At 39.2% G+C, this 15224-nt stretch overlaps 1 protein-coding gene across 2 annotated transcripts in view; it reads right to left on the bottom strand.

The window, feature by feature from the left end:
* Nucleotides 1-15224, bottom strand: part of STARD9 (StAR related lipid transfer domain containing 9) — a 130723-nt gene that overhangs the window by 39951 nt on the left and 75548 nt on the right. For both annotated transcript variants that reach the window (XM_006135403.4, XM_075927239.1), the window contains exons 17-21: nucleotides 10534-10585; nucleotides 9749-9886; nucleotides 7339-7421; nucleotides 6511-6620; nucleotides 2003-2050 (exon numbers count right to left, since the gene is read on the bottom strand). In XM_006135403.4, coding sequence (XP_006135465.2) covers nucleotides 2003-2050; nucleotides 6511-6620; nucleotides 7339-7421; nucleotides 9749-9886; nucleotides 10534-10585 — 431 coding nt within the window. The remainder of the gene's footprint in view (nucleotides 1-2002; nucleotides 2051-6510; nucleotides 6621-7338; nucleotides 7422-9748; nucleotides 9887-10533; nucleotides 10586-15224) is intronic.

Genomic DNA, 15224 nt, shown 5'->3' with positions numbered 1-15224 from the left:
GGCACCCAACAGGAAAACCTTGTCTGCTTGGCCAGGTAAGTCAGTCTAGAGGATGGCTTCCTGCTTCCCAAAAGGATCTGCTGGATCTCCTCCGAGCAGGTACATTCTTCCACAGGAATCCCTCTGTGGGTTTAGCCACAGAGCATCCCATGCTGAGAGGTGGAAAGACATAAGGCTGTGATAGCAAGTCCAGTCGGTTGGGAAGGTGCCAGGGAAGGGCTGTTGACAGGTTCACAAGCATGCCAAACCAGTGCTGATGAGGCCATACTGGGGTAACCATGATCACCCATGCTTTGTCTCATTTGATTTTTACCAGGACTATGCCGATAAGAGGGAGTGGAAGGAAGACGAACATCAGCTCTCCTGACCATGACAGGAGAAAGGCATTTGTCAAGCTTTTGACAAAGCTTTTGTCAACTCCTCACTGGAAGCAAAACTGATGGCACTTTTTGTTTTGTCTGGTGGCGAACAGGTCTAGTAGGAGAGTTCCCCACCTCTTGAAGATCGTGCAAGCCTCATCTGGGCATAGCAATCACTCATGGTGAGAGGAGAAGTCCCTGCTGAGGTGATCTGCTACCATTATTCTTGATGCCCGGGAGATGGCAAGCTATGTCGTGACTAATGCAGAAGTCCCAGAGACAGAGTGCTACTCCAAATGGGTGAACTCCAGCCCTGTGTAGAAAGCCAGCATACAGCTTTTGCATCACTTTGAGTTCTGCTTGAGTCATATGTAAGCCCTTCTTAGAAGGCTCAAGATTGCTGACTCTTTGCACAGGTGTGAATTTCACTCATCCTGAACATTTTTGACACTATTTAGTCCTATGTCAGCTGGAATAATGTTGGAAGTTGGTGCCGTTGCTCCACAGTTCCTGCTAACTGGAGCATTTCAGAAACAGTACCCCCCATTCCCTCAGAAGCAACATTTTCACACTCACAGTTTGACTGGAAAAAGAACCCTGAGATGAGATGATGTTTTGCAAGGCTGCAATCCATTTGTTAAATTGCACTTACAACATTGAAAATCCCACAACAACCGGTCAGCACAGCTTTGAGGTTGAACCCATTAGAATGTTAGGTTTCTCTCTCTTAGGACTGGAGTTTATTAGGATTGGCAAGCCACTAAATCAAAAAAAGCATCAGCTGTGAAATAAGACTAGCACAGTGGCAGCACACAATACGGTCTCATCTGTGAACTGCCATTCTTACGCTTCAGTGTGCTGAAGTCAAAGCAGACACACAATGCACTTTGGTTATCATGGTCCAGATTGCCTCTCTCTACAGAAGCCAATGGGGAAAGGAAAGATTAGAGAGGCCAGAAAATCAGCATGATTTTGACATCCTCCCAATAATTCTAACTTGTGAAATCCACAGATAACAAAATACAGAAAATTAAGCAATTAAACCAGGGGTGGGGAACCTCAGGCCCAGGAGCTGGATGTGGCCCCTGGCTTGCCTGGATTTGGCCCCTGAAGCTCAGGGCCTCTCCCAGCATTGCAGGGCTTATGCTAGCACTCCTGCACCCCCTGCTGCTCTGACAAAATCAACAAGTCTGGGCCCCCCAAGGCTCTGGTGTGGGAGATGAATGTGAGGAGTGTCTTTCTCCTTCTCAGTCAGGGGCCATGTCAGTGAGGATTTTCTTTTTTTTTTTGGCTTCTCACTTGTGTGTGGCCTCCGACTGATTTTCCTGTGGGGCAATGGCCCCCGATCCAAAACAGGTTCCGCATCCCTGAATTAAACAATACTGTAAAAGTGAACTTAAATGTTCCTTATCCTGAGAAATATGGTGCAATTCCCACATCTGAATAGGCTGAGGCAAGGTCAGAGATTAGAGAGGAAGAAGCTGACTGCATCATTGTACCAGTATCCATTTCCCTGAACCTCACATATCTGTAATGCCTAAAGTTTGTACAAGGATGCATACACATTTGCAGACTAGAGAACTGTGCAGAAAACCTCATGATGAAATGTACAATTACATATTAAATTCAAGTTATTCTCTTACCTCGTTTCAGCAGAATGTTTACATTCCTCATGGCCTATATGCTTTGTACTGTGGAATAAAGAATATATTACAGTAAATACTGTATTTCAGATATACTTCTATGATGTAACATTGATCTGTTCTGTAGAGAGGGCCTTTGCAACATCTACAGAGTACTTCAAACCATGTTAGTCCTATTTTATAGCTCTTTATGCTGACCCTATCAGGGGAAATATTTCAATCACATGAGCAAATCCACTTGTCTGAAATCAGAGGCACTTATCACTTAGTGAAAGGGTAGAAGAAACAATTTAGTAACTAGTTTAATTTTTTGGAAAGACTACTAAAAAGAAACAAAAGATCTCAGTAACCGACAATAATTATGATAAAATTAAATGAGCAGGACATCAAAATATTTCATTTTCAGAATAACAGTTTAAGATAAGCATGGTAAAATGGAAAATAATATTATATAAGACAATACAGCATATTCTCATCAAAAAGGACTCTACTATCTTTACATAATCTGGAAATCAATCAGAAATAGTCCTCAATCCTATCTGGTTTATGAAGGCAATTCAAACACTTGCTAAAAAGGCAAAAGTGACGTACAATCATATCTGCCTTGAGATGTGTGCAGATATCTAATGCACATCACTGGGAGCTTACAACATAGTGTCTACCTCTTTTATATTCAAAACAGTGTAGCGAGTCTCCCAGAATCATATAGCTTATTAGGAAAGGTTTTATTTGTAAATTTTTACCTTTTGAGGGAGAGGAGATTACCTGGTGTGATACATTTAAAAAAAAACAAATAAATACCAAATATTGTTTGGTAAAGAAAGGTATTGTTATATAAAAATTAAAAGAAAATAGTTTAGGAGGATCTAAGGATGTTATCCTGAGAGAAGGAGAGCACAACAGTGCATTCCTGGAGGATGAAAAGTAGGGCTGTCAATTGACATGCGTTAACACCTATGATTAATGCAGTCCAGGATTAACGCATTAAATGTTTTAACATGTTAATCGCAGGCGTTAATGCTGCACTGCCCCCTTTGAAGTGCCATTGCGGCGCTTCAAAGGGGCAGCACAACATGGAGCCCAGGATCAGTTGGGGATTCCTCAGCTGACCCCGGATTCTGGGGAAATGCCGTACAGAGCCCGGGTTCAGCTAGGGAGTCCCCAGCTGACCCAGGGCTCCACAGCGGCCCCTTTGAAATGCCGCCTTGGGGTTTCAAAGTGGCAGCGCTGCACAGTTGTGTGGTGCTGCCACTTTGAAGTACCCCTTCCCCCCCCTTTGCTTCCTCTATCTGACAGAGACAGAAAAGGGGGGGGGGAAGGAATTGACTAGTCCACTAGTCAACTGAGTATCTGATAAGCATTTGCTTATCGGATAGTAGACTAGTCTTTAACTTCCCTACCGGGAATCAGCTAGAGTGCCCAGCTGATCCCTGGCTCCACGTTGCTCCGGCATCTCAAAGGAGCAGCGCAATGCGGAGCCAGGGCCAGGCTCCTAATGTGCTCCCCCTTTGAGGCACTGGGGTGGTGTTTTCAAGGAGCAGTGCAATACGGAGCCTGGGATCAGCTGGGCACTCCAGCTGATCCTGGGCTCCATGTTGCGCTGTCCCTTTTATGCTCGACCACAGCACTTCAAAAGGGCAGCGCTGCATGGAGCACGAGGTCATCTGGGGACTCTAGCTAATCCTGGGCTTCATGCAGCACTGCCCCCATTGAAATGCCATGGGGGCATCAAAGGAGAGGCGCACGCGATTAAATTTTTTAATCACGCAATTAATCATGATTACATTTTTTAATCGCTTGACAGTCCTAATGAAAAGCAAGCCAGTAACACAAAAAATGCACACAAATACTGTATATGGATGCAAGTTTCACGTTCATAAATATAAGGTAGCAAAACATTTCCAGAGACTTAAAAGTTGATCAATTTTGCCACTGCACTAGAACAACTCAAGCAAAGAAATAGGTTAATGCTTCAGGTGAACTATGGAAGTAGTAATTATTCTTTCCCACACAATTAAATACAATTCACCAGGTAGTTGTCACTGATGCATGACAGCTCTCCCAGAGGAAGAAATTATTATATTTAGTTTTATAAATACATCAAGTGGCATCCTCTTTATAACTTAAATTATACACCACAATTTGATTAAAAGAACATTAAGGTTGCAAAATTAAACACTCAAAAGTTAGGAAATGGCAGATTAAGGTTGCTTGTGCAGCATTAATTCAGCATGCACTATGGTCTTTAATTACACAATTACATACTATATATTCCACACAGGGCATATGACAGACCTGCTCTGTGGATCAATCAAGGTTGTGTAGTGAAGGAGGATGCTGTCTATAGGACCCCTTTGCTGCAGAAATTGGAAGGCATGTGGTAAATAGCCAGCATGGGTTTGTGAAGAACAAGTCATGCCAAACTAATCTGATAACTTTCTTTGATAGGATAACGAGCCTTGTGGATAAGGGAGAAGCGGTGGATGTCATATACCTAGACTTTAGTAAGGCATTTGATACGGTATCGCATGATATTCTTATTGATAAACTAGGCAAATATAACTTAGAAAGGGCCACGATAAGGTGGGTGCATAATTGGCTGGATAACCGTAGTCAGAGAGTTGTTGTTAATGGTGCTAAATCCTGCTGGAAAGGGATAACAAGTGGAGTTCCTCAAGGGTCTGTTTTGGGACCCGTACTGTGCAATATCTTCATCAATGATGTAGATATTGGGATAGAGAGTACGCTTATTAAGTTTGCAGATGATATCAAACTGGGTGGGGTTGCAACTTCTTTGGAGGATAGGGACATAATTCAAAATGACCTTAGCAAGTTAGAGAAATGGTCAGAGGTAAACAGGATGAGGTTTAATAAAGAGAAATGCAAAGTGCTCCACTTAGGAAGGAACAATCAGTTCCATACATACAAGATGGGAAGCGACTGTCTAGGAAGGAACATGGCGGAAAGGGATCTAGGGGTCATAGTGGACCACAAGTTGAATATGAGTCAACAGTGTGATGCTGTTGCAAAAAAAGCAAATATGATTCTAGGTTGTATCAACAGGTGTGTTGTAAGCAAAACTCGTGAAGTCATTCTGCCGCTCTACTCTGCACTAGTTAGGCCTCAGCTGGAGTACTGTGTCCAGTTCTGGGCGCCACATTTCAAGAAAGATGTGGAGAAATTGGAAAGGGTACAGAGAAGAGCGACAAGAATGATTAAAAGCCTAGAGAACATGACCTATGAAGCCAGGCTTCATGAACTGGGCTTGTTTAGTTTGGAAAAAAGAAGATTAAGGGGGGACATGATAGCGATTTTCAAATATCTAAAAGGGTGTCACAAGGAGGAAGGCGAAAATTTGTTCCTCTTGGTTTCTGAGGACAAGACAAGGAGTAATGGGCTTAAAGTGCAGCAGGGGAGGTTTAGATTGGACATTAGGAAAAAATTCCTAACTGTCAGGGTGGTCAAATATTGGAATAAATTGCCAAGGGAGGTGGTGGAATCTCCCTCTCTGGAGATATTTAAGAACAGGTTAGATAGACATCTGTCAGGGATGGTGTAGATAGAGCTTGGTCCTGCCTTGAGGGCGGGGGGCTGGACTCGATGACCTCTTGAAGTCCTTCCAGTCCTATGATTCTATGATAAATGAGGCAGGGAAGGGAAAGGATGGTTTCCTGGTTAAAGAAGTTGAAAGCAGAAGAGATTCCTGCTTGGGCCACACAATTCCTATGTGATGCTGGGCAAATCACTTAAACCGAAGTCTTCCCTGGTTGTCACTAACTGGGTTTCTCATTTTCTGGGTTTCTGAATTGATATCCTGGGGGATCTTCATTTGCAGAACTGCTGAAAATTCACAGCAGCAACTGAAGTTAGTGAAAGCTGTGCTTTGAAAGTGTGATGTACCCACCTATGCTAAGTATTCTGAAAAAGCAGATCCTAGTAATCTCAAATCAGACACCCAAAATTAGCGGAAGGTGCCTAAATTCCCTAGAAGACTAAATTTCTGGTGGTAATATGCCTACGTTTCCTGCTAGTCAGTTCAGCACCCTAGCTCATGCCTAAACCCTGGCAAGATTTTCGAACTTGACCCACCTCTCTCTCCTGCAGGACCTAGTCCAGTTGGGGTGTTTTAAGAGTATGCATATCAGACTGAGTCTTGTACAAAAGATAAATGAGGTTGACCATAAAGGGCATTTTTGGGGGATGGTGGTATGGGTGTTTCCCAGGATACCCTATAGCTCATTGATAGGGCACTCACCTGCAATGCAAGAGACCTATTTTTAAATCCTTACTCTGCTTCATTTGCAACAAGTACTCTTATACCTCAGGAGAGTGCCCTAACCACCAAGGTATACAGTAATCGACAGTGGTTCTCGCTCAATCTCTCTTACTGGAGCTATTCATCATTATAATTTAAATCTAAACAAGTAAATAAAACACGATGGAATTTGTGCATTCTAATTCTCTTTGAAATGAACCCTGCTTTCAAGGAAACTCCATTTTAAACTTACCTTTCTTTTTCAAATAGAGAAAAAATATAGGGAGGGGAAGGAGTGAAATTTCCATCCAAGTCCAGCCATTCCAAAGATCTACTGCTCAAAATGAGGGAGGCCTCACTAATCTATTTAAAAAAAAAACAAGACGGGAATTGGATGAAAGAATATTCTAATAACTTGACATGTTACAACTTATTATTGCTGCTGTTAATATGTGCTTCAGCATACTGAAATGGTGACCTTACAGATGACTAAATCTGTTTGGAAATCTTAATAAGCTATCTCCTAAATAATATTCAGTAGTACTGAGTTACTTTTTTATACCCCACATAAAAATTATTTCCTTTTATCAATTTTTAATTTCCATTTCTAACTCTGCTGTATGTAACAAAAGAACATCTCCACGGCTAATATTACTGAGGCACTCATTAATTCTATAATTTCTCCAACTAAAATTGTTTTTAGCATATTTAATGATGAACAGTGAGAAAACAAAGGATAACTGAGAATATTATTGATTATGGAAAGTTTTTAAATTGGTCTTTCTGCTTCGGTATTCTGCCCATAGTGAAACTGTATCAGCCTTAATGAAGTCATGACTACAAAACAAGGAAATGGTAAATAATTTAAGAGGATCTCCATTTTATTTTGCTAAGCAAGACTGTGAGTGGCACTGGTGTTAACCCATAATGGCTTAGTGTTACCACAGACCACTACAAGGAGGAAATGAAGCAAGTGAATAAGTAGACATGAAGATGCATTATACATTTCAGAGACGCTTTTAAAAGGAAATAATGAGGTTAGTCACCAATGAAAAAATTTTGGAAAGAAAAATATACTTACCAATCTTCTTTGTCTTAAAATAGCAGCCTCTGCTGGGTGGTTGAACCTAAATTTATGAGCCTTACCCAGGACAACAAGACTTCCTATAAAAAAAAAAAAAAAAAAAAAAAAAAAGGAGAGTGAGGAAACTATGGACATAAAATTTACTAAACATCTGGAATTTGATGTGTATCCATGGTACCTACAATTTAAGCCACTCCTAACAATGCTTTGCTGATTGTTACTGCCAGGATTATTGGGAGTTTTTGACATGATAGTCGACTAGTTGCTTCTCCCCCACCTTGCTGCCTCTATCAAATATAGGTAGTAAGGGGGGAGGGGTACTTCAAAGCAGCAGCACCACATGGAGCCCGGGACTCCTCAACTGAAACTGGGCTCCGTTCGGCACTGCCACTTTGAAACGCCGGGGAGCCCAGCGCTGGGCTCCTTGTGGCATTTCAAAGTGGCAGCACCGCATAAAGCCTGGGGTCAGCGAGTCCCCAGCTGACCATAGGCTTTACACTGCACTTTCACTTTTGACGTGTAGACTTCAAAGACAGAGGCGCCCTATCGACTACGAATAGTTGATGCAAAAATGCATTGACTAGTCTATTAGTTAATTACCCGATAATTAACATCCTTAGAGTTTTTAAAAATGTTAAACCATGCAGGCCAGTGTCAAAGCCAGTAAGGTTGAACCTCTCTAGTCTAGCACCCTCAGGAACTGACTGGTGTCGAATCAGAAAATGTGGACAATAGGAGGTCAATGTTGGTAATGCTGATAGACAACACTTCTGTTGCCTACTGGGCTCTTAGAAGATATTTAGGGGGGTAAATTAGAGCTAAATAACAGCACAAAACAATAAGAACCAGGACTGGTGGCTGTAAACAAACTTTATGAGACTGTAGGAAACTTGGCTACACCCATGATGAGTGAATATCCAGCTAACTAAAATCATGTCAGAGGGCAGATATTGCCAGACTAGAGAAACCTAGACTAGAGAGATTCAACTTGTATTAGAAATTTCTTTTTATTCTAACCTGTAGAAAACTGACTCCATCTCAATGACAAGGAACACATAAGAGAAAATGTCCCAGAAGTCAGTTATTAATATACTCAAGTATCTTTAAAGTGAAAAATTTTACAAAAACTGAGAAAAAATCTAAAGCAAAAATTATAAAGTGTAAAAAAAAAAAAAACCAAAGAAAAAAGTTAGAAACACTCTGGCATAAGGCCATTTTAATCCCACAGCATGGTCTTGGAACTTAAGTAGAATTAAAAAAAAAGTCAGTAAGAAGATAAAGACTTGTCCTAGTAAGCTGAATAAGACTGTCTGGTAATGGTGTGTGAAAGTCGAAGCATCTCCTAATAGCAGAAGCTCTGGGCAGCCAACAAAAGTGGTTTCCCAGGGTCTGCTTTTGAAACCACAAAAAGGGGTCTATTCCACAGACATCACTGGAGTCTATGAGGTGCTTTTGTAAACCCTACCTTAAATCTCTAACTTTGAAATCAGAGACAACCCCTATACTCTGTAGCTCAGTGTCTACAATTTTGATAAAAATCAGATTCCAATAAGAAATGAAATTCAAGGTAGTTCAACCATGCTAGCACAGTCCACGTAAAGCCAAGCCCTTGTGGCATTTGCAGTGGACACATTAGAGGGGTTTTACCTAACCCATAACTTCGTTGGTCAGAAGAAATCCTTAGTAAGTCTTCTATTTTCAGAGAACTAAGAATTCCTGTAGCTAAAATTAATAACATTACCATAACTGTTTAATTTTAACATAACACACATGTCCATTCATTTAATAGACATGTATGACTTCTGAAGATCCTAATTTCTGAACTCAAAGGATTATTGGGTTGTATTGTTCCATCCTAAAGAAGGGAAAGAATGTTGAGCAATGGAGTCACAGTATTTTTAACTTGCCTGGGTACTCATTAATGGATTTAAAAGTGGCTATTTTCTTACAAAGCAATTTCAGGAATCAATTCGAGAGAATCTGCGGAACTAGGCTTTATAAGCAAATTTGATACAATCTTGCAAGGCATGAGCAAAGACGTGAACTGGATGGGCCATTATATTCAACACCCAAATTACATCAAAAGCTAAGTATCAGGCACTTACAGCCCACGCTATTAGCCTTATTTAGCACGGACACTTTAATTGGCAGGTTTTCCCCCTCCCCTTTTCTTTCTCCTTCCCCTCTCCCCTCTTTTTCTGCTTTATATTTCAAACTCTGAGCCTTTGCTCCGTATTTGTCATCTGAAGAAGAGGGTTGTGCCCACAAAAGCTCATGATACTATTTACATATTTTTGTTAGTCTCCAAGGTGCTACAGGACCATTGTTGGTTTTTAAGATACTATATTCACTTACTGATATCTGTACGATTAGCACCAATATCACAAAAAGGAACTGTGAGACTCACCTTGTGATAGATGACAAGCACCACTGACTTCCTGTCCATTTACAGTACAATATGCTCCCTGGGCTGGCCGCAGTGTCACAATCCCACACTTATTATCTATAATGCAATGGTTCCTTTCAATCCATTGACCCTGCAAAACTATAAATTAATGGTCTCTTATTTGATCATTTTAGGTTTATTTTAAAAACTCTTTTCCACATTTACTTTAGAATAAAACCTCTAGCTACACAGTACTATGGTCAAACAACAATTTCTGTATTACGTATCAGTTTCTACTAGCTTTGGTATTTCTTGAATTTGTGGCTGCTAAAAATCACATCCAGAATGAAGCGGGGAGAAAGAATGAAAGTGAAGTGCTTTTAATGTCTAATATTAATAAACCAACACAGCTGGAAAGAATGATATTGAACCACAGGAAAGATACTTTGCTAGTTTTTTTCTCTCTCTCTAGCTTTTGCAGCAGGGGGTTAGAGAAGAGGCACTGATACAGGATTTAATATAGCAAGTTCTGGACTTTGAACCTCTGTAATTTTCAATCCCTAATGTAGTTTACACTACTGGGGAAAAACTGTAGGTCCTCAATTACTTCCATGGTGTTTCTTGACCCAATAAATAGCAGCAGAAATTAACTCTAACACTACTATATAGCATACCTACAACCAGCTATGTTCTCCTCAACTTCTCACATGGAGATGGCTGGTAAAGAAAAATGTTACCCTAGAAAAGCAAAAGAACTTAAGTAAAGAGAACACAATATGAAACCCTCTGTAATATGATTTTCTTACCAATATCCTGCTCCTGCTCTGAATCACTTCTTCCAATTTTGGTTGTTCCTTCCTAAAAGTGGGAAATAGTTATTGTTAATGAGGTGAATTAAAAGTCATCTACTGAAAATGAAAAAAGTTATCATTAATTCTGCTATAGTATCTTGGTAAATATTCCAGACAAGTTATCCCTGCCTGAATGGATTAGGGAAGACTAGTGCTATAAATTGTAATGTGTATGGAATCTTAACCGCGACTCTCCATGGCTTTGTAATTGCTACGTGCCACACTTAATGCTTCCTCTGCTGTTACTTAAGCAGATGCTACAACCAGACGGATAGTTGTTTTAAGTTGTTTCAGACAGATACTTTGCTTGCATGGTTGCTCTCATGCACAATTACTGTAATGGAACACACACACAGATATTTGACTTTTCAAACTAGATACTCAGATGCCCAATGACCCAATCTGAATAGACAGTTACAATAACTGCATGCATAAATAGCTATGTGCACAAAATGAGAAGACAATTTTGAAAACAGCCCAGAATCTGAATCTTCAAAGAGCAGCAATTTACTGATCAATCAATACATAAATGAAAGAAGACAACCAGAACGTTATTCCAGCTCTTAAAGGGAGTTGGGCACTGAGTATGGATGCAGTAAAATCACTATAAACAAAGAATAATCATTGTATGTAAATTTTCCAGGGGTGAATGAGTTATAGTAAATCAATATTTTTATTGATTAGTAACGTGTAGGTGTCCCTACATAGGAACAAATATTAAATACACCCACAATTTTGAAAAAAAAGAAAAGAAAAATAAAGTGTCAGAATAAAATTCAAGGACATCCAGTCCTAAAAATAAATGTGGACTGATGGAAGAGAAATAATTTCTATAATATTATGACAAAGGAAATGTCAATAAAACATAAGGTCACAAAATCAATATTCTAAATATGTAAAATAACAGTAAAAGCAGTCAACTCATCCTAACCGTTTTGTTCCTTGTTTTATTCCTTAGGAAAATAAAATCAGGACATTTCTTAGTTTTGAAGAGGCACTATATCTATTTAAATCTAGCAGTATGTTTCAATAGTTCAGTAAGCTGATTTGTATACACACATTCTCTAACAAGTTTATTTTAAAAAATATAACACAACTACATCTTGATATTCAGCTTTTAGACTATACAAATATTAATAAATAATAATAATATATGTATTTAAAGTTTTCTATGATCCAACCAAAACAAATGAAAATATGGTGTTGCCCCAAATAGCATACAACTGAATTCTAAACATGAAACAACATGAAAACTAATGGGATATTGCTTTCATTGTTTTATTTATCTATATCTCAATATAATGTAATATCAAATATTTACATTGTGTATATACCTGTAACTAAATAACCCACTGAATAAGAAAGAAGCCTTGTGAAATGCAGATGAAGAACTTTAATAGAAAAATGCTAATTTCAAAGCAAGGGGTCATTGTGTATGATGATCGGAAGTCAAAGATTCTAAATACATTCCTCATTCTCCATCATTAAGGGAAATGCCCATGTGATTATTGATGGGCAAAAGGGAAGAATGGAGCAGCCCCAGCCCACAGCTTCCCAGGTAGCAAGTGATAAAGAAGAATGGGACCCAGAGCCCTACACACTATGCTGGGCTGAAACCCTAGGCAGCTCTGAATCCCAGGACCCCACAAAAATAAAGAAAGCCTTCCAAAATATTTAAATACATGGAATTCTAACACTGTTTAACAGTGCAATTAAAATTGAAATTAATTGCGATTAATTTTTTTTCAATCGCTTGGCAGCCCTAGTTTGAATGTTTTTAATACTATTATTCAGTTTACTTATCTAAATGTTCTGCATAGAGATAAAAGCTTGGCATTTGATAAAAGGATTAAAATATCACCTAGATTCACTGTAGCAACTACAAGTGCTAGGCCATCTACTGTATATAATTATTGTTTTATACTCTAACTTTCTATAGCAATGCTCCATGAACAAGAACACCACTCCCTGAGCCTTCTGGAGGAACTGTATATTAGGGATAATATTTTTGCATTTCATTTTTAAAAGCACATAATCTCCCAAAAGACTTTACTACACAAACTGACTTGTCCTTTTTACACCAATACAAACAAATCCCACAACAAACTTCAGGTCAAATGGTGCAATTAAAATCAAGGGGAAAGGCACTGTTCACAAAAGACAAGCAACAACATATCACTAAGCTGTTGTAAAATTTTCTGTATATGAAAAGTATATGAAGTAGGAAGCAATAAGAGAATAATGGATAGCACACTGCTTGCTCTATATGATTCAAAGCTGGCTGCCTTTTCCTTCCATGCAAAAACTATGATGGAGCAGTGCTATAGCATAAAAACAAAAACACTAAATTTTACCTTCTTGTTGTTCAGATGGAAGTAACAGACACCAGAGCCTAAAAGAGGCAAAGCACAAAGAAAAGAAAAGGCAGCATCTAGGAGCAAAGAAAGAGGGGACAAAGATGTTAGTATAAGTGAAACAAACTTAATAAGAGGCCTTAATATGAGTCCTATCGGTGAGCCTTAAGATTAGTTTTTCTCCATTATCTCTTAACCACTTTAGATTTTGTCAAAAGTAGCATGTAGAATAATTCTAGTTTGCAAATTGGTACTTGAAAATATGGAGGGACTAGCTTAAAAAAGTGCTTTAAGTGGTGGATACAACTTTCTATATATACTTGAGATTAATGTAAAAAAATATGAATGGCTACCAACACTGACATCAATAGCTGTATTGCGGATACTCTCCAATTTTTGTTTTTAAAATGACTAACAAAAACAATTCTACACACTGCATATTGGTGACAATATCTATGTATTCTATGTCACTCAAGGGAGGAGACCTTTGGTTGCATTCACCTCACTGGTAATAAACCTTCATAGTAAAGGTAGTTTCATAATAAAACTTCATAGTTTCATAATAAAACTCTGTCTTTAGACTACAGCACCAAAGTTGTGGGTATGCAATTTACCAATTATTTTTGCAACAGAAGAGAGGGTTATGTCTACATGTATACTTCAAATTAAAGCATTCAAGCTAGAAAAATCTGATGCTTCAGACCAAATTAAAGCAGGAATCACTAAAAAATCTACAAGCACAAATTTCAAATGCTACAATTTCCATATAAGAAAAAAATCATAGCAAAGATGAGCCTTTGCAAGAAACAAATGACCTTAGCCAAACTGAACACAACCCCATCCCCACCATGTAACTAACTACCTGATGGTACGTACATGTTCAGTACATGCAGGCTCACATATAGAGGGTAATTTGAAAATCTGGTCGTTAGTGTATGAATTTGTTACACAAAGACCACCTTCAGATGAGGTCTGTATGGCTCAAACACTCATCTCTTCTCACCAACAGAAGCTGGTCCAACAAAGCTATTACCTCACCCACTCAGTCTCTACAAAATGTTCTAGCCATTTGAAATGGCCTCTTGCTCACAGGCTAGTTTAAGACAGTGAAGGAGTTAGGTTAGAAAAGGAAGAAGAAAAATACACTGCTCGTGGGAATTGTTAATTACAGATACTGCACTCCATTCCTGAACTGAATCCCAGCATAGAGCAATCTTTCATGGGAGCATTCAGGGACAGGTGATTGACTTGACAAATGGATTACTAAGAAAATAAATTATTTCATAATAAATAACATGAATGACAGTTCCAAGAGTACACGCCATTGTTTACCATAACAATGATTGCAGCTACCATAAGGACTGACAGGAAGGAGACATAAAACTAGTATTACAGAGCAAACTATCTGAACTACAGAGAGAACACTAAAAGGACAAGGAAGCTAGTAACAGTTCCCTCAAACCAGGTTAACAGACAACCTGTCAGGTTGTTCTAAGGATGAATTATCCCAGACAATATTTTCCACAATGTCACACAAAGCAAAAAGGCATTTTCCTGATCATGACGCTGATCTGATCTTTAAATCATATTTGCTGTCACACAAAAAGTAGGAGGGCTTGCAGCATTGTGCGTCATAAATGTAAGGGAAACAAATGTATGTTGCAAACCCACTTGTTGTCTGTAGCAGGAAAGCTAGATGTGCCATGTCACTGCATGCTAGTACTAGCTTCTGGCATCAAACAGTTAAAGAGGCATGCTGCAGCCAACAAAACCTCAGGGCTACGTCTACACTGGCATGATTTTCCGGAAATGCTTTTAACGAAAAAGTTTTCCGTTAAAAGCATTTTCGGAAAAGCACGTCTAGATTGGCAGGACGCTTTTCCGGAAAAGCACTTTTTCCGGAAGAGCGTCCGTGGCCAATCTAGACGCACTTTTCCGCAAAAAAGCCCCCATCGTCATTTTTGCGATCGGGGCTTTTTTGCGGCAAACACTACTGTGCTGTCTACACTGGCCCTTTTCCAGAAAAGCACTGATGATTTTACATTAGATCATCAGTGCTTTTCCAGAAATTCAAGCGGCCAGTGTAGACAGCTGGCAAGTTTTTCCAGAAAAGCGGCTGATTTTCCGGAATAACTTGCCAGTGTAGACACAGCCCTCATGTCTAAAGATTGGGCAAAATTTTCCAAAAGTGCCTAAGGATGAGATCTTTAAAGACAGTTAAGCACCTAAAGATGCAAATACATGCCTACTGGGATTTTCAAAAGCAGCCAAGTATATAACTCTCATTGATTT

This window comes from Pelodiscus sinensis, chromosome 4 (assembly GCF_049634645.1).
Source record: "Pelodiscus sinensis isolate JC-2024 chromosome 4, ASM4963464v1, whole genome shotgun sequence".
Classification (NCBI taxonomy): domain Eukaryota; kingdom Metazoa; phylum Chordata; order Testudines; family Trionychidae; genus Pelodiscus; species Pelodiscus sinensis.
The sequence above is the reverse complement of the archived record's forward strand: the minus strand, read 5'-3'. Positions and strand labels throughout refer to the sequence as shown.